The following is a 23,078-nucleotide window of genomic DNA, read 5'->3' as shown; positions in this document are numbered from 1 at the left end:
ATATAAATTCAGTAACCGGGATTCTATGACAGTCTGTTGAAATGAAAGAGAAAGAGGGGGATATGCTCAGTGATATTTCAAGTAGGTTCAAACTACGGGGCTAGAGCCAATAGAAACATGCCACAAGGAGGCTGGGAAATTATTGACAGAGTGGCGTATCAAGTTTGATAGAGTGTAAAAGAATCAATCTGCATGGGGCCGGGCTGCAGGCAGTAGTATTGAAGTCAACAGAACCCGCTGTCCGCTCATGATAAAAGCTAACTAGGTGCGGGGAAGGTCTGAGCTTCAAAAGTGGGGCCCTGGCGCCAAGGAAGCTAAACTCCTTATATAATCACCACTTTCGCGAACAATCCGTGAAGGTCAAGAGCTTGACCTTGCCTCTGATCACTTCCACTAACCTAGAGAGGGATGCTCTTTGTAGTATCACTACAAAATACTGCATCTACTTACATTTATCTGTATTAATACGCTAAACATTCTCGCGACATAATATCAAGTTTAACGAACAAAGAAAATGGTATACTATCCTTGTACTCTGACACGGAATAGCATTTTGGACTAAGCGTGCATACAGGGTAAGCGCAAGAAGTCAAGTCGCAAGCCGGTCGGCCCCAAGAAGGTATGTAATGATTGCTATTCACTCCTATATACTTCTCCGCCCTTCGATTTTCAAACGCGCCCCTTCAAACACTCACGCCCTTCCTTCTCCACCTGCGCCGCTCACTTATTACTTATCTTTTACTGATCCCTTCATGCAGAGGGAGCCTTTGCCAACCACATTCTCCTGCCTCTTTTGCAACCACGAGAACTGCGTCATCATCAAACTCGATAAGAAAGTTGGCCTGGGTAATTTGACTTGCAAGATATGCGGCCAGAGATTTCAGACTGGAATAAACTGTAGGTTCTTTGAAACAAACCGCAAACTCTTCCTTAGTATTCTTTGAAAGGATGAAAACTAATTTCACGTTTACTCTGTTTAAAGACCTTTCTGCCGCCGTGGACGTCTATTCAGATTGGATCGATGCATGCGATGCCGTTGCGAAGGACAATGAGAAAGACGCGCAGAAAGGAGCTGCAGCGGGTAGCTCCAGAGGAAATGTGGCTGAACGAGAGGATACGCGGGTTGTAGACGAGGACGAGGACGAATATTAGAAGGCTGCATTGTTGTTTTTATGAATGGGTATGGCCGGCATCTGGTGGCGTTATTTACGGTTGTTTGAGATTAGGAGCACTTCTCGGTAATACGGATTACCTATACATGATGACGTTACCTTTACGCTCCTTGTCCACTGCAAGATTCAAAAGAAATGCAAAGAATTCAACCAGTCCGCGGTATCCTGAATAAGGGAAAGGAACCCAAGACCATGGGCATTGCAATCCATTGTTGTTATTTATATTCATTATTTTTCATAGACTCTCATACCGTCTAAGATTATGGAGAGCTACTCTCTCTACCCTAGGTTTAGTTTAGAATAGTTCAAGTGCCCACTCCTTACAAAATACATGATTAATAGATATGTACATCCATACAAAATGGCAACAGCCACTTTTTACTGCTTGGAAGATTTAATTTAAATAATTTCGGGGTCCAGTATTCTTATATGGTGTAGTACCGGTCACCAAAATCTCCGAGTCCTGGTATGATATATCTGCACATAAAATCAGCGAAATCAAGCCTTGGGATTAATCGAGGGGCGGCTTACTTCTTCTCGTCCAATCCCTGATCAATAAATGCGGTTACAACACGCAGTTCAGGGAAATTCCGGGCGAACGTCTCCACGGCTGACGGGCTAGCAATGAGGTTGATAAACAGAATTCGGCTCTCAGGAACGCCTTTCGATTTCAACACCTCAACAGCCATAGTAGCAGAGCCACCTATAGCGATTTAGAAACTTCCAAAAGCAAAAGCAAATCGGGCACGCGTGCTCACCGGTAGCGAACATGGGATCAAGTAGTAGGACCCATCGATTAGCAATATCATGTGGAAGCTTCTCATAGAAAAGTTTCGGCTGACAGGTCTCCTCATCCCGCTGAATTAAAATCTTGCCAATGCGTACAGATCTGCAACAGTCACGCAAGCCCTGCTCCATGGCCTCTCCAGCTCGCATGATGGAAACACCACATATTTTTCCCTCAAACTTCACCCCAAGATATGACCTCCCAACAGGCGTTGTCACACTCTGTTCGACAACGGGCAAGTAGTTCAGGCCTTCTTCCACTAGTAGACGAATAATACGATTGGAGTAGAAGACAAAATCTGCGCGGGAGGTACGTGTATCTCGGATCATACTGTATAAAAGCGGAGAACACCATGGTTAGTTTCGACGCACAGTATATCGTATAGAATTGAAAGCTTTGAGGGCAGTGTAGGCGTCTTGCGCGGGTTACTTGCGTTAACAGCGCTATCAATTGCGGGGTTTGTGATAGGACGTGGATGTTCTCGCCCGGCACCACCTGGGATACCGTAGCGATCGGTTTCTCGCCATCGGCTTTGCAGAAAAGTCCAACTGTTTGGACAGGCGCAGGAATCGTAGTTTCTTCTGCAGAAGCCATGGGACCAACCCTGTTGTTGAAGCCAAGGGGTCAGTCGGGTATTTAGTACACGGGGTGTAGAGAACTCCTAGGGTCAGGTACGAAGTGCGTCTACATAAAACATTGGCGCCCCGCCAAAGTTACATTTTTAGAATATCTATAACGATAACATTTCATCAGCCACGGGCCTATATGTGTTGAAACTGGTCGAATTGTAGAGCGTTACAATCATGTATACATGTCAAGATCATAGATAAAAATAATGGTCTTTCCTTGATTTAAGTGCATATGCAGTGCTTTGTTTATCAACTTGTGCTCTACACCGAAGACTAACAGTTAATTTCATAATCTTATTGCCTTTTTTATGTTTAATTCGATGTGCTACCCCGGTAATAACATATAATTGAGGGTCCTTTCCTTTGTACAATTGGAATGAGAAAGTGTATTCGCGACTTACTCTCACCTTGTTGCTCTTTTCAAAAATGCATGTTGATGGGATGTGGGACCAATGCCTGACGACTTTCATACTAAGAGCATGCAGTGGAAGCTACTGTTGAGCAAATGTTGGACGTATGCATGATCGGATAAGATGAAATGATTTGATGTATTCCGGGGAGGCGTATCCCGTTGAAACTCCCTAGCGAGGTGTGCGTTCTTGAGGGGCACTTCAGCAGTAAGTGGACATAGAAAACCCATTGGAAAGGCAAAAAAACTTGCAGATTGTCTGAAAATGAGTTTTTCTATTCCTCATTATTTCCGCCATGTCGAGCTGATCCGGGCGTACAAACATGTATTTTACATAGCCTAGGCGAAACTGTACAATCAAAGTTGCTTCGTATTCCAAAATCGATAGTCCTGAACGGCTTGGATATAACGTAGTACTTCGGGCAGCACCCCATTGATATTCTAGCTGGCAGGTCAATTCTACGAGGTCGGCTAATCTGGATGTCTGTACGAAGTAGGGAGAGTACGGAGTAAAAGGGGTGTCACTTAAAGGCCACACGCCCTGGCCTTTTTGTCACAATTTAGTGGCCTTTTTTGTTGGTGCGGTGCTGCTTTTACCTGGAGCCTCCACAGGAACAAGATGTGACGCTACGAGCTACGAGCTGGAGAGAAGTGCCTAATTCATTACCTCATCATCTCAGACGCGTGCTGTTAAGGTTCTTTAGCGCGAATTTAGTGTTTTGAACTAACCCATTCGGGTAATTCGGCCAGAACCTGACCAGCACAGCATCTGAGACTATGAGAAAAACATATGAAAAACCCCTAGCAAACGTTCACCAGCCTGATAGTCAAAGACAAGGAAATCAGTACCATGGTAACTGGTTGAGAAGAGGAGGTGGTGAATCTATGATTCACGGGTTCCTCCTTCAGGGACCTGGTCACCTGACAAGTCACCTGACTTCTGCTCAACAGGATTGATGGTTCAAAGTTCCATTATAAGTTAGCCTGCCATAATGTTTGTTATGTAATAAACCTGCTGTTATGGACCTTATGGGCTGCCGTAGTTAGTAAGGCCCCATGCCGCCCTGTCTAGGCATGCTTCCTGCAGTTCGCCGTAGCTACCTTTCCGCCACCTCGTCGCGCTCACTTGATTGTTTGAGGGTGGTTGCCATCAACACAGCTTCACTGATTGTTTAGTTTCCCTCCTTATTTATTTTACTATTGCTTCTACCTGATTGTTCATGCTACACAAAGTTGTGTTACCTACTCTTCAATTCCACCCAGCCCTTCTCTGAAAGTGTAAGTGGAGTGCCCGCTCCCGCGGTCAACTCGGGGCTTTAAGAAGCTCTTAATTTATGTTCCCACAGCTTCTTCTGACTATAGTATCAATAGGAAGCTTTCCTCAATTGATCTTCGTTATTTGCAATGGCTGCCTAATCATTCTCACTCCCAGCCCTCGCCTCCTGGTGAATTCTGCCTCCGGCCGCCGTCACGGTTGTCGCGACCGCTCCAGGCTCTTTTGAACCCCATTTATTTTGGACATCCTAGCCGTGCACGGAATATTAAAATATGGCCTCAATCGAAAATTACTCCTCAGGCCGGAAACTGAAGACATATGGACGAGCGTCTCGAAGCATCGGATATAGCCCTTTATTGAGACCGGGATCCGAACGCGGTGACCATTGCCAGGTCTTATCGTCAACGAAAGAGGAAAGTGGACGTGTAGAACAGTGTGAAGTATATAACAAGGGCGTCACAGAAACCCCGCGCAAGCTGTCCCAAACCACATACTCGAAACCCTTGAAACCTACGACAACCGGGAAGCAGACTCCCATCACGAAAATAGGCCACGATGTCTATGATATCCCTTCATCAGATGATGAGCTGCGTAATAGAATGGATGCAAGAAAACGGCGGAAGTTAGAGGCGCCAAAAGACCGATGGAAGTCACCGGTGGTGAATCGCGTTGTCCCAAATCCCATTACGTTACCAAGAGCCAGCGATAGGATGTTGAAAAAACCAAAAAGTTCTATTAAGAATGCCAATCAAGGAAATACAATCAAGGCTCCTGGGGTAGATGTTGTCATTAAAACACCGCTATCCGCTAAAGCAAAGGGGTTTTCAAAGCTTTGGCAACGACAAGCTAGGAATTGCTCTTCCACAAAGCCTCCTGGAAAACTGTTTCAGCGCGAGTTGGACCGCACACTACACCGCCGAGATCTTTCTGCATCAAGTGCTACGAAGCCGCCTATTCCACCGCAACTCTCGCGTACACCATCCCAAAAGTTGAAGGAGATGACAGAATATTTATCCCTTGAATCCCCTTATACCCTCCCGCTCAAGCGCACACTATCCAGCGAAAATTATTTCTCACCAACCTGTGGCGCCGAGATTTCAGTAACTCCATCGCGCACGAGGCTAATGGATGCTTTGAATACTCGAGAATCAGAAAGTTCTGACAACTCAAGCGATTCTGGTACAGGTCTTCGACAAGATCAACTGCGTAATTCAAGCGGAAATTCCCAGGCTTCCTCTACTGCACCAACGACAGTAGACTCCGAATCGTGTGTCAGTCCTGCATCCCGTCACCCTCGCCGACGGCCGGCCTCGCAAGCCGCACATCAACTACAGCAAAACGGGTTAAGAGTTACCTATGCTCGACAGAGGTCCTTTTTGACGGAAAACGATCTAAACTCGAACTTGACTGGTTATTCAAACCCAGCATCTAATTCTCAGGATGACCCGCTCCTTGATTTCGCTACCAGTTTACTACCACCCAAGCTTGAGACCAACCTGCAAGACCCCGATGAGGGCAATGATATGGGTGTTGGCTCTATAAGGAGCATATACGAACTCAGGCGTGCAGGTGGTAATGCGAGATACCAGGCCGTCACTGAGTCCATCTTCGAAGATCTTGAAGATAAAACGTCTACGACATCAAGGAGGCGCAGTGGTTTTATGCAGCTATGCTCTAAGCTCATAGATGTAGACTTCGCACGTCGATTTGTGAGTGGCTCTCTTGAGAAGAGGCTATCTCGCTGTACTGCGAAAGAACGTGATATTATTTGCAACTTTTTGGCTGTGTGCATCTACACAATTCTTCTTACCTCAGCACCTAACTCTCCGGTGACTTTACACACTTGCTTCACGCAAATAATCCATGCCGCTATTTCCCTTATTCCCGAAAGCCGGGATATCTCGGAGCTAGCCAAGCTCCGCGAAAGCAACATGACAAAGGCAGGCCAGTCCAGTCTACAGGACCTTCATTCACAACTCCGCCAGAGTAAGATGTGGTCCGACCTAACTTCGGCTAGATTGTCACCACAAAATGTGGCACTTCGATCCTTGGAGGTTGCCGTTCGGAAAATGCGAGAAGGGGGCGATCAAACCGCAAAAATTCCTAGCTCTGTTCTTGCGCGAGTGGTTGGCCTTCTCTTGCAACATTCACAGGACGGCGCAAAGGGAGATTTGTTTATACTTGAGATTACATTCTCAATTCTAGAGTCGTATACCGTTGGCTTGCCAAGCTTGGACGGGGAAGAGGAGAAGATTCTCCAAAGTCTTTCGCGGCTGGGGTCGCTACTGGCCCAGCTGATCGAGAGATCCGACGCACCGAGCCGGCAAATTCAGATTCTCCAAATTCGACTTATTCTTAACATCACGAATAACAACCCATCTCTCTGCGAAGACTTTGCAACCTCCGATTTGATTGGCGCGCTCGCCCGGCTCGTCTTGTCGAACTTTGGCGCTGTGGCTGAAGATTTAGCCAGTAGTGAAAAGAAAGAGTCTCTGTTGGATACGGTTATTCTTGCGCTAGGGACATTGATTAATTTAACCGAATGGAGTAGGACGTCGCGGCAATTATTTTTACGGATGAAACATGGATCTACAGTTTTGGTTGACGGGCTTACGGAGTTGTTTGTCGAGGGGCTGGAGACCATCTCTGAGGTATGTGGTGCTGGTGGGCCTTCTCCTTTTTGGCAGATTACTAATCTTTATCTGGCAGGCCGATTCCGTTGTGCAAACACACTCCAATGTAGCTTTTGGATACCTTTCCGTTCTGCTCAGCACGTTATGCCTGGAAGACGACGTGCGCAACCAAGTGCGCAGCCAGATGCGCGGCAACAACATCGGGCGCCTCCTTTCCATTGTTGACGAGTTCCTACATTACTATCGGAAAGTGGACGAGGAGCTGGATGGACCTGTTTTGGAAGAAGATACCGTGTCCGACTTCACGGCGCGGCTGCAGAGCATTGTGGATCGGATCCGCGAAGTAGAGGGACTGAGGAGGTGATGAGGGTGACGACGCGTTCTCACGAAGTATGGAAATGACACTGCACATGGCTTATGAACCGCATCTAGTTACGTAGTCCCTAGCAATGCTACCAGGCGATCTGTTGCCTGTAACTCTCTCCCTTCGGCCTTAGCGCGCCCTTTTGCAGCTCGGCCGACGCCAAGCTGGCGTTCCAGGCCCTGCAGCCCGCCGCACGCTCACGTGGCGGGCTGGCTCGGCGGATTACTCATCGCGGCGCTGATTGGCTGCGGGCCGCTGTTCTGGAAGCTCTGCGCAGCCTCTTATTAGCTAGCGCTGCCGTTGCCTTCGCCTGCGACAAGAAGCGATCTGCGGCTTTTGGGTTGTGCAGAACGCCTGGGGGCCTAGCTTCGCCCATGATTCCCAGCTACCTCCTCCGTAGTGCTGAACAAGCTGCTCTCTTCGTTCGCTGCGACTGCCGTTCGCTCGCTGAATTTGTCCCGAGCATCCGTCGTTACGACCTGGCTAGTGAGCGGCGAGAGTACACGCACCCGGCCTACTGCGAAACCTTATTGCGGTCCAAGTTTGGTGTCCTCTCTGTGCCGTCGTCCATAGCTCACCTGCATTATTGTCTTCGTTGTCTCTTCCTCGCCCGCATTGGTGTTGCCGCTGCTGCCTGTTTGCTCGCCCGGTGTGTTTTGATACTGTACAGCACCACACTCGTCGTTGCTTGGGCGAGGGGTTCCATCGCTGAGTAGCGTCTCTTCCATTCGCTTCGAGCTTTCCTTCACTGTCAACAACACACGACCGACCTCAGCTCCCTCCACTGCCCTCGTCTCCTCCTCAATCCCATCCCGTTCCTCTTCAGTTTCACATCTTCCATCTGCCGTTTTCGTCTTGGAACTGCTCTCTTCACCACACCTGCCAGCTTGTCACGATGGGTGGTCCAATTAGGCAGAGAAAGGTTGCCATCGTCGGTAGCCGCGCTGTTGGTATGTTTATTTCACATCGCCGTTATCTATAGCCCAGCCACTGTGCCTTTATCTTCAGCAATGTTTTGCTCCGTAACTGAATACTGACAACGGCATCTCCCTTAGGCAAATCTTCCCTCACCGTCCGTTTCGTCGAAGGAACCTTCGTTGAAAACTACTACCCCACCATCGAGAGCACGTTTAGTCGTGTCATCACATATAAAGGACAGGATTATACAACCGAAATTGTCGATACCGCCGGCCAAGACGAGTATAGTCTTTTGAACTCGAAACACTTCATTGGTATCCATGGATATGTGATTGTTTATTCCGTTGCATCTCGTCAGTCCTTCGATATGGTCAGGGTCATCCGCGATAAAATTCTCAATCATCTGGTAAGCCCCGAGTCAGCCAATGCCTTCACGACAAAAGATGACTACTAACCCGAATACTTCTTTACCTAGGGTGCTGAATGGGTCCCTCTTGTTTTGGTTGGAAACAAATGCGACCTCCAGCCAGAAATGCGCCAGATTAGCGTCGAAGAAGGCAAAAAGACTGCAGCCGAGTTCAACTGTGCTTGGACCGAAACCAGTGCCCGCAATGACCTGAATGTCGCCAGCTGCTTTGAACTGGTTATTGCTGAGATTGAGAAATCACAGAACCCAAACCAGCCCACCGGTGGTAGTAAGTGTGTTCTCATGTAGAGCAGCTTGACGTGACGTTCCCATCTGCAGACAACAGGAAGGTGTCGCTTACAAAGGCCTGCTATGCTCATGCGTAACAATGCATTACTTGTGCGCATCCGCATATCTTAGTCTTACGCAAGCTAAGCTGCTGCAGCACAAGCCGCACTGGGACCTTCTCCAGCCGCTCATGTCCACTTCTGCCCTCTCATTGTGATATCTTCTAGATGTTCTGCAGTCACCTTGACCTGTTATTCCTTTTTCCAACATTTTCCATTCTGTCTTCTTTCCCGGGTGGCTTTTTATTCACTTTCCAATGGCGTACATCTACCATCCTGGCACTTCGGCAACATGATAGACCAGCGTTAGAGCGGTAACAGGGTGTGGCATGGGGCTTTTTCCTTTGTTTCTTGTATTTTCTCTGATCATGGGTTTCCTACTAATCGGGGGTGGTGATGGGCTTGCGTTTCTGCAATTATTCGGGAAATGTCTTTATGACCTGCCATGAACTAGTACCTGCACTCTGTACCTACATAATACTTAATAATACTGATATCATATTACTTCTCCATCCATGATCCTGCATATATCAGCATGTGAAGGCTACCTTGATGGCTGCACGCACCGATAAGTAATTCCAACGCACTTGTGGGAGCCAACCCCTCAAGTTTGCACTACCGATGTATGTTTGCACTTTCGAGAAATTGCATCGCGTGTATGTGTCATCGGCCCCTGGCTCTGATCAATTGGCACGACTTTCTCCCCGAATCAGCGTATAATATTTCTATTTCCCAGTTACCATGCTTGACATCGCAGATCTGATTGCCGACCGTGGCGGTGATGCCAAAAAAGTCAAGGAGAGCCAGCGCCGAAGATTCGCATCAGAAGAGCTCGTGGACGAGGTTATTGGCCTATATGAAGATGCTCGTCGCAGTATGTTCTGCAGAACCATTCTGCGATTCTTTTCTGGGTATTTCGAGCGGTCTAATTCTTCCATCGAGTCTAGCGCGCTATGAGGCTTCACAGATAGGCTCGAAAATCAACGCGCTCCAGAAAGAGATAGGCATGAAAAAAAAGGTTTGTCCGCTTCATGACTCTTATATTTTGCCCTTGTCGATGCAGCTAATGGAGTGCTGACGAGCATGATTTGCAGAATAAAGAAGATGCATCTGATTTATTAGAGCAAAAGGTGAAATTAGAACAGGATAAAAAAGCACAAGAGGACCTGGCCGTCGAGAAGGAGAAGCTACGGGATAGAAAGTTGAAAACTATTGGAAATTATGTCCATGACTCTGTCCCTATTAGCAACAACGAGGTAATATACGCTTAGTTACCCACATCAGCTGTGTTTGTACATTGCTGATTTCTTGTATCGGCCGTCCTCAGGACGATAACGCCATTGTCAAAACATGGGCTCCCGAAGGCGTAAAAGCAGAGAAGAGAGATTGTCTGTCACACCACGAAGTCCTTACTCGACTCGACGGCTATGATCCGGAACGAGGCGTGAAAATCGTTGGCCATCGAGGATTCTGTTTAACAGGTTATGGTTTGTTCTTGAACCTTGCACTTGTCAATTATGGCCTTGAATTTTTATTCAATAAGGGTTACAAGCCAAACCAACCACCTTTTTTCATGCTTCGTGATTACATGGCCAAGACAGCACAGCTAGAGCAGTTTGACGAAGAGCTATATAAAGTTACAGAGAGCGAGGATAAGAGCACGGATAAATATTTGATTGCAACTTCGGAACAACCTCTCTCTGCATTACATGATGGAGAATGGCTGCAAGATAAGGAACTTCCTATCAAGTATGTTTTTCCCTCTTTGATCTATTTTCAGGGAACGGCTAAGCCCCTGTGCCTCCTTGCTGACGAGTTCCTAGATATGCTGGATACAGCACATGTTTCAGAAAAGAAGCCGGCTCCCATGGAAAAGATGCGTGGGGAATCTTCCGTGTCCACCAATTTGAAAAGGTGAGTTTTTGGTTTCGCATTAATAGATTTACTGCTAATTAAATGGCGCTTGACAGATTGAACAATTTGTATTAACAAAACCTGAAGAGTCATGGAAAGTTTTCGATGACATGATTGCGACTTCAGAAGAGTTTTACCAGTCGCTTGGCCTTCCATATCAGATCGTATCCATTGTCTCTGGCGCCCTCAACAATGCGGCAGCCAAAAAGTGGGACTTGGAAGCCTGGTTTCCCTTCCAGGGCGAATACAAAGAGTTAGTATCCTGCTCAAATTGTACTGACTATCAGTCTCGGGAGCTGGATATCCGTTATGGCCCTAAGAAAACAACCGATACCAAGAAATCATATGTTCATGCTCTGAATGCCACACTATGCGCCACCGAGAGAGCTCTATGTTGCGTCCTTGAAAATTACCAACAGGAAGATGTAAGGATAGGCCCATCTCTAGATGATCCATCGGTGTTCTAACCTGTACTTGCAGGGTATCGTCGTGCCTGAGGTTCTAAGGAAGTACATTCCAGGCCAGCCTGAATTTCTCCCATATACGAAGGAGCTCCCGAAGGACACCACGTCCCAGAAAGCTAAGACTAAAGCAAAACCAAAGAGTGAAAAAGAAGATGTGGCGAAGACAATGGAGAATCTTAAGGTCTAGTTGGGGAGTACGGAGTACAGACAGCTAGGCATTGCATCGACCATCGCTGTAAGCACAGTCCAATCACAGGTACCAACGTAGATTTCAGCACTTTGAAAGAGTAGATCGTTCGGAACCCACCTAGATGCCGTAGATAAGCTATTATAGCTCTCCCGCTCCGCGTTTGACCCGTGGTTGTGTGGTTGAATTAAGTAATACCTCGTTGGTGCGTGTCTGCACCGATGATGCCACTTTGTTAGCCTCCGAAAAGCTTCGGGTCTCAAAATCGCTCAAAAAGAAAAAATAAAGCCAAGTCATATTCGAGACACCAGCGTACATATGCGCAAATTGCCCACTACGAAGATTAATCTCTCTTCCTTCTCATGTACCAATACAACCGACGAGAAAGCGCCAGCATGGCCACCGCGAGGGATATAAATCCCAGCGACCTCACACGCCAGATCTCGCAGAGCCTGAGCTTTTCGGCATCACCAAATGCTGCCTTTCACTCCTTTCCATCGAGCTATGGGGCGAGTTATTCCCAGTTTGCGAGTCGTGTGCCAGAAGCCCTGCCTGCAAGGCAGTTGAAGCCGTTCGTGGCGGAAGACATAAAGGTTTTGTTGTTGGAGAACGTGAACCAGACCGGCAGGGATATCCTCAATGTACAGGGGTACCAGGTCGAATTCTATAAGTCGTCGTTGCCAGAAGATGAGTTGATCGAAAAGATCAGGTCAGTTGCATATTCCATCGTTTTCAGCTCCGGCTAGAGAAGGCCTCGCAACTAACCTCTTCTCCCCGCAGAGATGTCCACGTCATTGGCGTCAGATCCAAGACCAAGCTCACCGCTAGAGTTCTTGCCGAAGCTAAGAATCTGATAGTTATTGGGTGTTTCTGTATCGGAACAAACCAGGTCGACCTCCAGTATGCTGCAGATCATGGTATTGCCGTGTTTAATTCACCTTTTTCGAATTCGCGCAGTGTCGCCGAATTAGTGATTGCTGAGATCATTTCTCTCGCTCGCCACCTGTGTGATCGTTCTATGGAAATGCATAATGGAATGTGGCAGAAAGTGAGCAATAGGTGTTGGGAAGTCAGAGGGAAAACGCTTGGTTTGTTGGCTGCTCTTGATATATCATATTCCGCGCGTTACTAATACTTTATTGCCTAGGTATTGTCGGATATGGCCACATCGGGTCTCAGCTATCGGTTTTGGCTGAGTCTATGGGTATGTCTGTGATATACTACGATGTTATTAACCTCATGGCCATGGGCACAGCCCGCCAAGTTGGTAAACTTGAGGACCTCCTCAAATCCGCGGATTTCATCTCGCTGCACGTTCCAGAGCTTCCAGAAACCAAGAATATGATTAGTACCGCCCAGTTTGAACAAATGAAGGATGGGAGCTATTTGATCAATGCCAGCCGTGGCTGCGTAGTGGACATCCCAGCATTGATCCAAGCCATGCGGTCTGGGAAAGTTGCTGGCGCGGCTCTCGATGTGTATCCAAGTGAACCCGCTGGAAACGGGGACTATTTTAACAAGCAGCTCAACGATTGGGCTGAGGATCTGAGAAGCTTGAAGAATCTCATCCTTACACCGCACATTGGTGGAAGCACCGAGGAGGCCCAGAGCGCTATTGGTATTGAAGTTGGAAATTCTCTCGTCCGTTATGTAAACGAGGGTACCACAATCGGTGCTGTCAACATGCCAGAGGTTACTTTACGTTCTTTAACTATGGAAGGGCCGAACAATGCCAGGGTGAGTATCTTCTTTATCTATTCCTTTTTTTTTCAGAGTTCTAAAATTTTGTCTTAGGTTATTTTCATTCATCGAAATATTCCCGGTGTGTTGAGAAAAGGTATGAACAACCTCGACGCAGTATATTTGGTAGCTGATTTTCTTGATAGTCAACGAAATTCTCGGAAATCACAATGTTGATAAGCAAATGACAGACAGTCGGGGTGACGTATGTAGGAACATTTCTACAGTTCGCCTAATGCTAACGAAGACTTCAACAGGTTGCATACCTAATGGCCGATATCAGTGACGTTGACTCCTCGGAGATTAAAGATCTATATGAACAGCTCGAGAATTTATCACGTATGTTCAATTTTAGCCTCCTTCACTTGTATGGTTCCTAACTCACCATGCAGCTCGAATACTGACCCGTGTCTTGTTCTAACCCAAAAAACCTCAAATTTGGCATATTGTCTACGAGGGACTTTGAATTTGAAAACGTTCTTCTTTCAACACATCTCAGGGGCAAAAGGGTTCAAAGCTAGTTCCTGGCGTTTTTCAACACAATCGAGATAGAGATGGGGCCGGGTAAACGATTTACGGCAGGGGGTAGATTTTTCTTCTTTGCTTGTATGATTTCATGATGCAATTATGAGTATGTCTAAATATCTATATATGTATGCTGTCGCTGGTTGCCAAGCAACATATAAACTGCATTGTACGGGCTACTGGCATGGTCAGCTAGAAAAAATACGACATTTAACCGTGAATCACACCCAGAAAACCAAAGCGTGTCCATTATTGCCTAGTCCAAGTATACGAGAAAGTAAAAAGTCAAGAACGCCGCCCCAATGCAAGGTGTTCGTAGTCATATATTCCAGCCAGCCTACCGTGAAGAGAAATGCACCATCCCGAAAGCTACCAGGAAACAGGAAATTAATCCGTTCTAGAGACAAAAATAAAACTCAGTTTAGCGTCGATAGACATTATACGTATCATTATCGCCGGCACGACTTCGTGGCCCCTCAGGGCTTTTACTTCGACTAGGTCGGTAGAATCGCTCCCCGCGGGAGTCTGCACGGGTTCGATTATCAGCATTAGTACTATTATCCCTTCGGTCTGCTGCCGCAGGATCATGGTCATAGAATGGAACATAGGAATCACCACTAGTATCAGGTCGTTGGCGTTGCCAACGTTCTCCGCCTCGGTCGCGACGATCACCACCTCGCCATGGAGCAGCGTTTGGCCTGCCAGGTAGCGGCTGCCCAGGTATTCTTTGAGAAGGATGCGGGCCAGTATCGCGAGATCTGGGGAGTTTCTCATCGGATGCCTGCCGCTTGTGACCGCGTGGGGGGTCGGAGGCACGCCCATCATATTGTGGCCGAACGGCGCCACCGCGTGCAGCATGTGGTATCCGACTATTCAGCTTTGGATCTGGTGGAACTCTTACGCCCGAGCCTGATGTCCATTCACCGTTGGCGCCCAATCCAACGGATCCACCAGCTGGGGCAGGAGGTATCGCTTTCTGGCCACGAAATTTTCTTCTATCAAGCTCATGGGAATCTTCGAACTGGGGTAAATCACCAGGGTGAGCAGGGAAAGGCGGGTTTAAAAAATAAGGGTGTTTTAATGCATCGATAGCGTTTATTCTTTTACGCCAGTCTAATTTGAGCAACTCGGAGAGCAAAGATATCACCCCGGGGCCTTGTCTGTTAAGAACTATTAGTGCTAGTTGACAGTGGTGACGCTCCGCAAATTGACATACTCTCTGAAAATAGTCGACAGATTTCCTGGTTTGGAACCCCACGCTTTGACACCTTCACATCCGGGAAGAGCGTTCCAACCAGGCATGCTGTCTTCTGTTGGGGACCCAACAAGATTGAATATTAGTTGGGCCTGATTTAAGTCACTACTCCCAGCAAGAATAGGCTTCCCCTTGAACATTTCGCCAAAAACGCACCTGGATACAGTTAGTTTGTGAAATTAAGATAGTTGTGATCATCTCACCCTGCTCCCCACATATCTATCGCAGTGGTATAGCGTCGAAGCTGAAGTAACAGTTCAGGAGGACGATACCATCGGGTCACGACGAGTGAGGTATAGTCCCTGACAGCCTCCCCTCCGCCTTTACCAGGAGCTGGAGGAGGACCATCATAAGGTCTGGCTAAACCAAAGTCTGCAATTTGGAGGATCCCTTTGTTACTTATCAAAAGATTTGCGGCTTTTGAACAGTGTCAGCATTTCAGGCATGCCAGTGCCTTTGGATCGTCTCTCTAACCTTTCATGTCACGGTGAAGTATGTTATTCTAGCAAATGCGTCAGCGTTTCCCTCAACATCCCACTCAAGGGGCCGTAATACCTCATGGAGGTATCGTAATCCTTCTAGAAGCTGCAACATGTAACATTTAATCTGGGGTTCGGTAAGCTGCACATTTGGGTTCTCCAGAAGACCAGCTAAATCATGTTCCATATATGGTGTCACCATGTACATGGAAGGCTTTTTGCGGCCCTCACCTGCAAAACGTCAGGCTGGACCTCGGGGAGCTTGGAAGGTAGTATTGAGACAAACCCCTGCTCCTTTCTACCGCCATTTCCTCCAACTGAATAACATTTTTATGCGACAACACCTTAAGTAGCTTAATTTCGCGAAGGGCAGTAATAGGAAACTATAGTCACGTTAAGTCAGTACTACAGTCGATAATTCAGGGAGAGCAACATACCCCATCTTTCTCGTTGTGTAACAAAATCTTTTTCAAGGCAACAATTGATCCACTTTGCTTAGACCGAGCCTTGTAGACCTCCCTATTTAGAAACGGCAGAGGTTCAGCTAACATTCGCTTCTTGCAACAAGCAAAGAAGCCTACCCAAAGGTGCCTTCACCAAGCTTCCCTAGAAATTCATATTCACGGATTGAAGAGCAACCTTTGAACCGTGGGTGGCCTTCATCATCGCGCTCGAGAGGAATCTTTGATTTTGGTGACGCACTTGAGGCGACCATTTTCGCAACCGCAGGACAGGGTATACTGATAAGCGCATTCGAATTCGAAAAGGGGACAGAGCGCAATGGAGTGTCAATTGCCGAACGGAAGAGACCGAAAATTCCTCCCTATGGAGCCAAAACGGATCAAAGTACACGCACTGTACGAGGCTAATTCATGTAAGCAGAATTCATATTACACAACGAAAGATAGATGACCAACTTCAGCTCACGATAGGGGGATTAAGAATAGCTAATTTGGGTAGTTGGCGAGATCATGGAGAGTCCTTTGAAAGCATCGGAATGAAGCTCAACAAACAAAGAGCGGTGAATGAAGCACGTTATTGTCCCTGAGTGGTTTTAGTAGTAAGAATAGTTAGAATTCCGCCTAAATGATTGCCAATAAAGCTTTCTTTGCCATCATTAGTCTCCATGAATAGCTGAGCATCGGAGCTTTCGACCTGAGGTTACCAAAGAGGCTTAGTCGAATCGGCTTCCGGTAGAGTTTTAATCCGATCCGTGCTTGGCATGTCTGACTGACTTGACATCAACTTGGACGCCGCCAGGGCCGATGCAGATTCTTAGCCAGCTGGCGATATTCCTAATCAATTGAGGCGTGTACACCCGGAATGTACCAGATTTTGTGTACTGTGTACTAACGAGCATCTGACTGCAGGAATCAGCGAACTGTCGCGAAGGAATAGATGGCCGCTAAGCATCCAATTCAAGTGCCGCCAGGCCGGCCTCTATACAAATTCGCTGCGACCGCCTTAGGTGCTAGCATGTGGTTCTTCGTACGTCTAGCCATATCAAGCCGTGGAATTTCGGCAAATCATCCCTTCTAATTTTCTCATGCTACAGCTTTTCTACCGAGCGAAAAAAGATGGCGCGGCTCTTCTTGGTTGGAAGCATCCATGGGACCACTGAACGCTCCATTTTTAGTTACGGCTTCGTGTGCCTCCAACGACCGCTTTGCGAGACATGGATCTGGAATGGAATTGATTTTTTCAAAGAACTTTCATAAGATCTCAGAGCTCTACTTGCCTCAGACTTCCATCACGGCAACCCACCGATACGTCATCACATAATAAGTAACGCGGTTTTTATCCAGGAAGTGGGTAGTGTTTATAGAACTGATTAACACAATCGACTGTGTACTTTTACTTCCATACCCATATATGCACATACAGCTCTTGTTTTCTTTCTGACTAGTATTAAATGCGGAAACTTTTGCGGTAAATAATAACTCACGACCGTATATACATGAGAAACCACAACATCGAGATGTCACAAAAAGGATATCCCAAGAGGTATGTCAGCTGAGCTGCTCTTCTAGAAGCGTTTTATATCGGCGCCTCTTCTTTTGCTCGTTGGGACAGCATGTCCGGTAGGCAATACCAATTACCCTAGAAAGACTCAAGAAAAGATGCTCCTCTGAAATATACCCAACAGCAAAGCCTCCTAAAGAAAGCAGAACTAGCCAAGTCTTAAAAAGAGTTGACATGTACGTCAGCTGCATCAGACTAAAAAGCCAATCTGCTGGCTGGAAGAGCATATAGGAAGATATCAAGATAGTCACAATAATAACGGCAACAAATGGCACTACAAGAACATTAATTAAAATAAAGGACGTACGTGGGCGTAGACATACCATTTGAGGTCATTGGCTGGCGGAATGGTCGACCTACACTCAATATCAAGCCGGCAAATATGTATTGGAAGCATGATACGAGAAACAAGGCGGAATTTTGCGAATTTTCTATACTGGTGTCGTTCAAGTTAAGTTTTGGGGGAATATACCTAGAAGAATAAGTTAACCTCCGCAAACCTCAGACAACTTAGGAAGTTGCATATACCATTTTTGTTTTTGAACTGTTTCGAAGGCTATAAATTGTATAAGGATACAAATGATTATTTGACCCAAAAGCGGCGTTAGGACTTTTCGAGAAACGAGATTGGCTGTGGGGCGTTTTCGACAGAGTTTTGAGTAAGGCCCGATCCAACCCACTGACAGAATTAGAAAGCTCTCTTTTAGCAGTAAAGTATTGAAAACTTACTAAAAATTGCAATTGGCAAAATGAGAGCAAGATCAATGTAAAGGAACTGTAACTGTTAACAATAGTCGCCACCAAGGTTCTGCAGGGAAGCTTACTTGAAAATCACCCAAGTTTGATGCGGATGCGTAAAGAAAGCTGACCGAAGTAAACTGAATCGCGGAATAAAGGCTCATGTATTTGAAACAGCAAAAGCTTGTGACAAGTGCCGCCCTTCCCTCTCTATATTCAATATTTAAGCTTTAGTTCTAATCTGCTTGGGAAACCACATACCTGATAAGTCTTGGGACACATGATATATCAAATACCCTACTAGTGAACGGGGCAGCTACAGAAGCCTCTGCTTCTGATAACGAAATACCAACATCTGCCGCTTTTAAAGCGCCACAGTCATTCGCACCATCACCACAGAATCCACAAACATAATCAAGGGACTGTAGCTTTTCAACAAGCTCATGTTTCTCATCAGGTGACATACGCGCAAAGACCTGACCGTGAACTAGCATCTGAATATCGTCAGATGCCTGAGCTAGTAGATATATCTTGATTATTACCTTATTAAGCACTTCTTCAGACCCGTAATCAACCACCCACCGAAATACATCTCCGGTTACTGCAATAGAGTACTTAAACCCGTTATAGTTATGGTATGGAACCGAAACATCGGGTGTGGTAGGAGATTGCAGAGGCTATCAAGTGTCAATACCCCGAGTACCTACATAAATGAACAAAAGGACACACCTTCAGCGTATACTCATCTAGCCGATAATCCGGATTGTCCGTGCTCTCCCAACGTAAGCGAGCTTTGGGGTCATATGGGCTCCCTAGGATAGATTTAGCAGAAGTGTCAAGAAAAAAAGCACGAAAGAGTAGAGAAGAGCTAGCGATTACCTTCGACGAAATAAGGAAAAAAGCAATGAGAAGAGTCTTGAATAAATCCAGATTCTCGGGCAACACTAATTGCAGTAAGAATATTGTCTCCAGTGCACATAACATTCCGAATGTTTGCAGAATGTAATTCTTTGATTACGCCTGCAGTATTTGGCTTTAGTTTATTCTCAAATACAATGAAACCAATGAAATTGAGATCAGATTCGACTTCCGACCGAGCTAGTCTCACAACACTGGCCCAATCGAGATCTTCTATGTGTTTTGTTGCGCAGGCAATGACGCGATATCCACGATGGGTGTAAAAGTTGAGAAGCTCTGTAAAATCGGGGGGCACTATAAGGACAGTAAGCACCTCGAATACAACCTTAACATGAAGCTACTCACATGACTTTGGGGTACATATGTCCATGAACGACTCTGGAGCTCCCTTAGTGAAGATGGTAATACCTGGGTCACCGGGTTCCCGTACTATTACACTAGATCGGCGAAGTTGCGAGACAAATTCAAAAGTCCTCAGAATAGATAGCTCTGTAGGAAGATGCTAAAATACCAGTTAATCTTCGAAGGTAAGCGGATCACACAATGGCTTACAGTTTCACCTCCCGGAGCACTGGATGCTGAAGCGGATGGGGCACGTGCAACAGAGGGAATGAATTTTCCTGCTTCTTCATCTGCATCTAAAGCATGGTTTCCTTCTTCGTAAGACCAATTTGTGAACTCAAACATTTTAACATCTAGCGGATCGCCTATCAATTCACCATCATGGATTTTTAAGGTATGGCAAGTTGCCATTGTATAAAGAATAGCAGCATTGAAGTTGTAATCTATTGTCGGATCTCTTTCATGCAAAGGGTATGGAAGTATTGAGTAAGAATCGCTCAATAGATCACTGAACCTAGATAGCAAAAGAACTCAGGATAATGCACTCCAATGTTACCTCACAGAAATGGAAGCTTACCTGAAGTCTTGGTTGACGAGTCTAACTCCCAAGACGTCAAGTCCATCTTCTGTGAGTGTCCCGGTTTTATCAAAGCAAACAACGTCAAGCTTCCCAGCCACGTTGACTCTAATTCAAAAGTAAAATACGTAAGCTCAAGATTTACAATTAAATAAGTAAATCTCACCTCTGCGGGCTAATACAAAAAATCTCCTGTTTCTTTAGCCTAGAAAGGGCAAAATTGGTACCGATTGTGAGAGTTGCGGGGAGGGCTGGTGGCACTACAATAGTAATGAGGTCGAGAGCCCGGACAATTATTGTGTGCCATGAGACCTATCCACCTTTAGTCTGGACTCCGAAGGGTTATCAAGGGTACAAGCGGACATACCCCAAGCCGAAGAAAGTTTACGAATGAAGCAATGAAACCAAGGCCAGCAACAAAGCTCATAACTAAAATATATCGAAAGGAGTCTCTGTAGAATTTAAAACCGGAAGGCTTTGGAAACAGCATTGATCTGACAAGCGCGCCTTTAGTTGTATTAAACCCAGTCCTTACAACCATAGCTAAGGCAGCGGCCTCATCTGCCTCGGGGCCCTGAGGGCGCCTTGCGCGAATGATGCGAGTGCCACAAAAGAGGAAATGTCGGGCAACGCTGGGTTGAACGGATGGCGCATTTAAATTTAGAGAAGCCAGAGCGTCGTTGGTGGTGGGCAGCTTTGAGACCGGCACAGATTCACCTATTCTTTGTAAGAGAGCTTTCAAAAATATCAGAAGGGATCAAACCTGTAAGCATGCTCTCATTCACGATGCAGTCTCCAGATAAAAGCAGGCAATCGCAGGGTACCTGTGTAAGAGAGGGATCGGAGATTTCGAATACATCCCCAGGAACTAGGTCTCGCGAAGGTATCGGCCTCCCTATTTTTGGTTAAATCTGTGCAGCAACAATTTGAGAACAAGGTTGGCTACTTACAAAATCCGCTTCGTAAGACTCTCACATCACACTCAAAGTGTGATATATCTCTCAGGCGTTCCATAGCCTGAAAAATATCAACTTTGAGCCCTTAATTACTCGCAAGCCGAATACATACCGACTTTGTTTCAAATGTTGTTGCACCGATACTAAATATCGAAATGAGAAAAATACATGCAGCATAATAGTAGTATTCATCCAGTGACCACAGAATTAAACTGGCAACTTGAAATAGATAAAAAGGGTGAAATGCCTGAGGATATTAGCAGCTGCTTTAGAACAGATCAGTGATGAGCGTACTTCGTCAATCATAATCTGGAGTGTAGATTTTTGATGAATATCGATAATGTTTTGGCCAAATACTTGCTCTCGGCGGTCCCTCTCATCCGCATCTAAGCCTTCTCTTAGAGATTTCACATTGGCCCACATAGGATCTTTCCAATCCCCAGTATGCATGAACTTATCCTCCAGAGGTTGGTAGCAAAAGCGAACGTAATGGTAATCTACAAAGCGCAGGTATGGCAGTAGTGGATCATTGTCGTCTTCAAACATTGGGAATTCGGCTTCTTTGCAAGAAGGACCAAACACTGTAGATAATGGGCGATCATAACTTGTATTTGTGACATCTTCAATGGTGAATTGGCCCCATTGATCCTGCAAAAAAAAAGGTGAGCCAGCGGCATCGAGCCAGGGGATATGGATTTCACCTCAATCGCAACCCATTGACAGCGTTGTAATGTCTCTGGGTGCCCGATAAGCCTGATACGCCATCGAGGGAGCCATCTGAATACGAGGTAGCCAAGACCAAACGTTAAAAAACAGATGGCTAGGTATACGGTAGAGCCGACGGTACTTGTAGAAAACCCAGCGATTACGGCAGTTAAATCTTCAGTCACAATATAAACCTTCTGGCTGACAGTTTCACCGGAGGGTGGAGCTGTATACCGTTCACGGCCTGGGTCCTCTCCCTGCAGTAAAGGATGTTCCACTGAGCTCCGTGAGCGCGAACGGTCCAAAAAGTGGAGCGAGCCTCTTGATATTCCCATATCGATATCTCCATCCACATCGTCACCAAGTTCTAGCTCACTTTCATCCACCACGGCGTTTTCGTCAATCCAATCGGGAGTCTCCGTGCTCTCCTCAAAATACGTGAAACTGACAGTCGACTCCCGCCGCGACCGGCGATGAACGAAAGACGCGACGCTGGAAGGTATACTCTCAGAAACAGGACCGGCATAGACCTACTGTGGTAGTTAGCATTTTAGGACGTTGCTCTCCAAGAAATAGACAGGACGTACCTCATCGTGGGCCATTTCGACATCGGACACGATACTCATGCTCCTAGGATTCTCTCAGAATCGGCTCGGTTAATTCTAAATAAGGTAGAGTTGTATGGCTCACCTGCTCCTTGTTGAATCCACCCGGTGAAAGGGCGGACAGTAGGCTTCATCATCTCCATATGGGAACGAGCGAGCGGGATCACTCTCCATTTTGACGAATGATTAAAGCGGTCGCGAATCAACATACACAGATGCTAGCTAGCTATGCAGCCACGACGGCCCCACCATTTTGTAAAACAGGTACAGTCATACAATGCTTTGGAGAACGTCGTACGGAGTACCGTGTGACCACAGCTCAAAAGCCCACGGCTCAATACGTACGGAGTAGATGATCACGATAAGCTTCCAAGACCGGATTCCGATTCTCAGCAGACTAACTATATTAGGAATGACCGAATTATCACGTAATGTGACCCCTGCGGCCCTGCCTGGCCTTGGAATGTCGTCATTTGTGTCCGGCTTAGCTAAACATACGACTCTGTAGTTATCTTATCTTATCTTATCAATCACACGTCATCATCCTACTTAGTACATATGTCGGTTGGAGAACTGCACAACACTTCGAACATATCATATACCCATACAAGGTAAAAGCAATATTTAAAAAGGATACACTTAATTTATTAATTATAGGATTGGATCTCAAAGGATTCAGAATTGTTATGGTGACTGGCCATTGCCTTTAG

The 23,078-nt window shown here is 46.3% G+C and overlaps 8 protein-coding genes across 8 annotated transcripts; 5 read left to right on the top strand and 3 right to left on the bottom strand.

Moving 5' to 3' along the window:
* Positions 1 to 514: 514 nt before the first annotated feature.
* Positions 515 to 1,152, top strand: LOZ57_000892 (uncharacterized protein; the record flags this gene model as incomplete). The annotated part of the gene is made up of 4 exons (XM_049249986.1): positions 515 to 517; positions 575 to 619; positions 759 to 897; positions 983 to 1,152. 4 exons carry the CDS (start codon positions 515 to 517, stop codon positions 1,150 to 1,152), a joined length of 357 nt encoding a protein of 118 aa, XP_049111146.1.
* A 445-nt stretch (positions 1,153 to 1,597) lies between these two features.
* FUR1 (Uracil phosphoribosyltransferase, synthesizes UMP from uracil) lies at positions 1,598 to 2,288 on the bottom strand (the record flags this gene model as incomplete). The annotated part of the gene is made up of 3 exons (XM_049249985.1): positions 1,598 to 1,649; positions 1,704 to 1,875; positions 1,931 to 2,288. The coding sequence occupies 3 exons, from the start codon at positions 2,286 to 2,288 to the stop codon at positions 1,598 to 1,600; spliced, it is 582 nt and encodes a 193-aa protein (XP_049111145.1).
* A 2,257-nt stretch (positions 2,289 to 4,545) lies between these two features.
* On the top strand, positions 4,546 to 7,270 carry LOZ57_000890 (uncharacterized protein; the record flags this gene model as incomplete). The annotated part of the gene is made up of 2 exons (XM_049249984.1): positions 4,546 to 6,924; positions 6,983 to 7,270. 2 exons carry the CDS (start codon positions 4,546 to 4,548, stop codon positions 7,268 to 7,270), a joined length of 2,667 nt encoding a protein of 888 aa, XP_049111144.1.
* An 895-nt stretch (positions 7,271 to 8,165) lies between these two features.
* RHB1 (GTP-binding protein) lies at positions 8,166 to 8,903 on the top strand (the record flags this gene model as incomplete). Its single annotated transcript, XM_049249983.1, has 3 exons — positions 8,166 to 8,220; positions 8,326 to 8,594; positions 8,664 to 8,903. The coding sequence occupies 3 exons, from the start codon at positions 8,166 to 8,168 to the stop codon at positions 8,901 to 8,903; spliced, it is 564 nt and encodes a 187-aa protein (XP_049111143.1).
* A 779-nt stretch (positions 8,904 to 9,682) lies between these two features.
* Positions 9,683 to 11,506, top strand: SES1 (Cytosolic seryl-tRNA synthetase; the record flags this gene model as incomplete). Its single annotated transcript, XM_049249982.1, has 7 exons — positions 9,683 to 9,815; positions 9,889 to 9,959; positions 10,036 to 10,197; positions 10,269 to 10,690; positions 10,765 to 10,855; positions 10,912 to 11,280; positions 11,336 to 11,506. The coding sequence occupies 7 exons, from the start codon at positions 9,683 to 9,685 to the stop codon at positions 11,504 to 11,506; spliced, it is 1,419 nt and encodes a 472-aa protein (XP_049111142.1).
* A 395-nt stretch (positions 11,507 to 11,901) lies between these two features.
* SER33 (D-3-phosphoglycerate dehydrogenase 2) lies at positions 11,902 to 13,667 on the top strand (the record flags this gene model as incomplete). Its single annotated transcript, XM_049249981.1, has 7 exons — positions 11,902 to 12,215; positions 12,287 to 12,594; positions 12,654 to 13,243; positions 13,301 to 13,343; positions 13,393 to 13,451; positions 13,504 to 13,585; positions 13,639 to 13,667. 7 exons carry the CDS (start codon positions 11,902 to 11,904, stop codon positions 13,665 to 13,667), a joined length of 1,425 nt encoding a protein of 474 aa, XP_049111141.1.
* Positions 13,668 to 14,192: 525 nt separating this feature from the next.
* BUR1 (serine/threonine protein kinase, CMGC, CDC2/CDK sub) lies at positions 14,193 to 16,220 on the bottom strand (the record flags this gene model as incomplete). The annotated part of the gene is made up of 8 exons (XM_049249980.1): positions 14,193 to 14,931; positions 14,988 to 15,182; positions 15,230 to 15,443; positions 15,501 to 15,528; positions 15,582 to 15,736; positions 15,792 to 15,888; positions 15,943 to 16,024; positions 16,087 to 16,220. 8 exons carry the CDS (start codon positions 16,218 to 16,220, stop codon positions 14,193 to 14,195), a joined length of 1,644 nt encoding a protein of 547 aa, XP_049111140.1.
* Positions 16,221 to 17,514: 1,294 nt separating this feature from the next.
* LOZ57_000885 (uncharacterized protein) lies at positions 17,515 to 22,542 on the bottom strand (the record flags this gene model as incomplete). Its single annotated transcript, XM_049249979.1, has 20 exons — positions 17,515 to 17,801; positions 17,851 to 17,999; positions 18,056 to 18,206; positions 18,257 to 18,302; positions 18,352 to 18,475; positions 18,527 to 18,942; positions 18,995 to 19,077; positions 19,145 to 19,477; positions 19,529 to 19,685; positions 19,736 to 20,039; positions 20,103 to 20,210; positions 20,269 to 20,414; positions 20,470 to 20,819; positions 20,866 to 20,997; positions 21,053 to 21,119; positions 21,171 to 21,305; positions 21,353 to 21,706; positions 21,760 to 22,293; positions 22,351 to 22,393; positions 22,454 to 22,542. 20 exons carry the CDS (start codon positions 22,540 to 22,542, stop codon positions 17,515 to 17,517), a joined length of 4,008 nt encoding a protein of 1,335 aa, XP_049111139.1.
* Positions 22,543 to 23,078: the final 536 nt, after the last annotated feature.

Source organism: Ophidiomyces ophidiicola (assembly GCF_022830035.1).
Source record: "Ophidiomyces ophidiicola strain CBS 122913 chromosome Unknown scaffold_2, whole genome shotgun sequence".
Taxonomy (NCBI): Eukaryota; Fungi; Ascomycota; class Eurotiomycetes; order Onygenales; family Onygenaceae; genus Ophidiomyces; species Ophidiomyces ophidiicola.
This window is presented reverse-complemented; position numbering and strand designations above follow the sequence as displayed.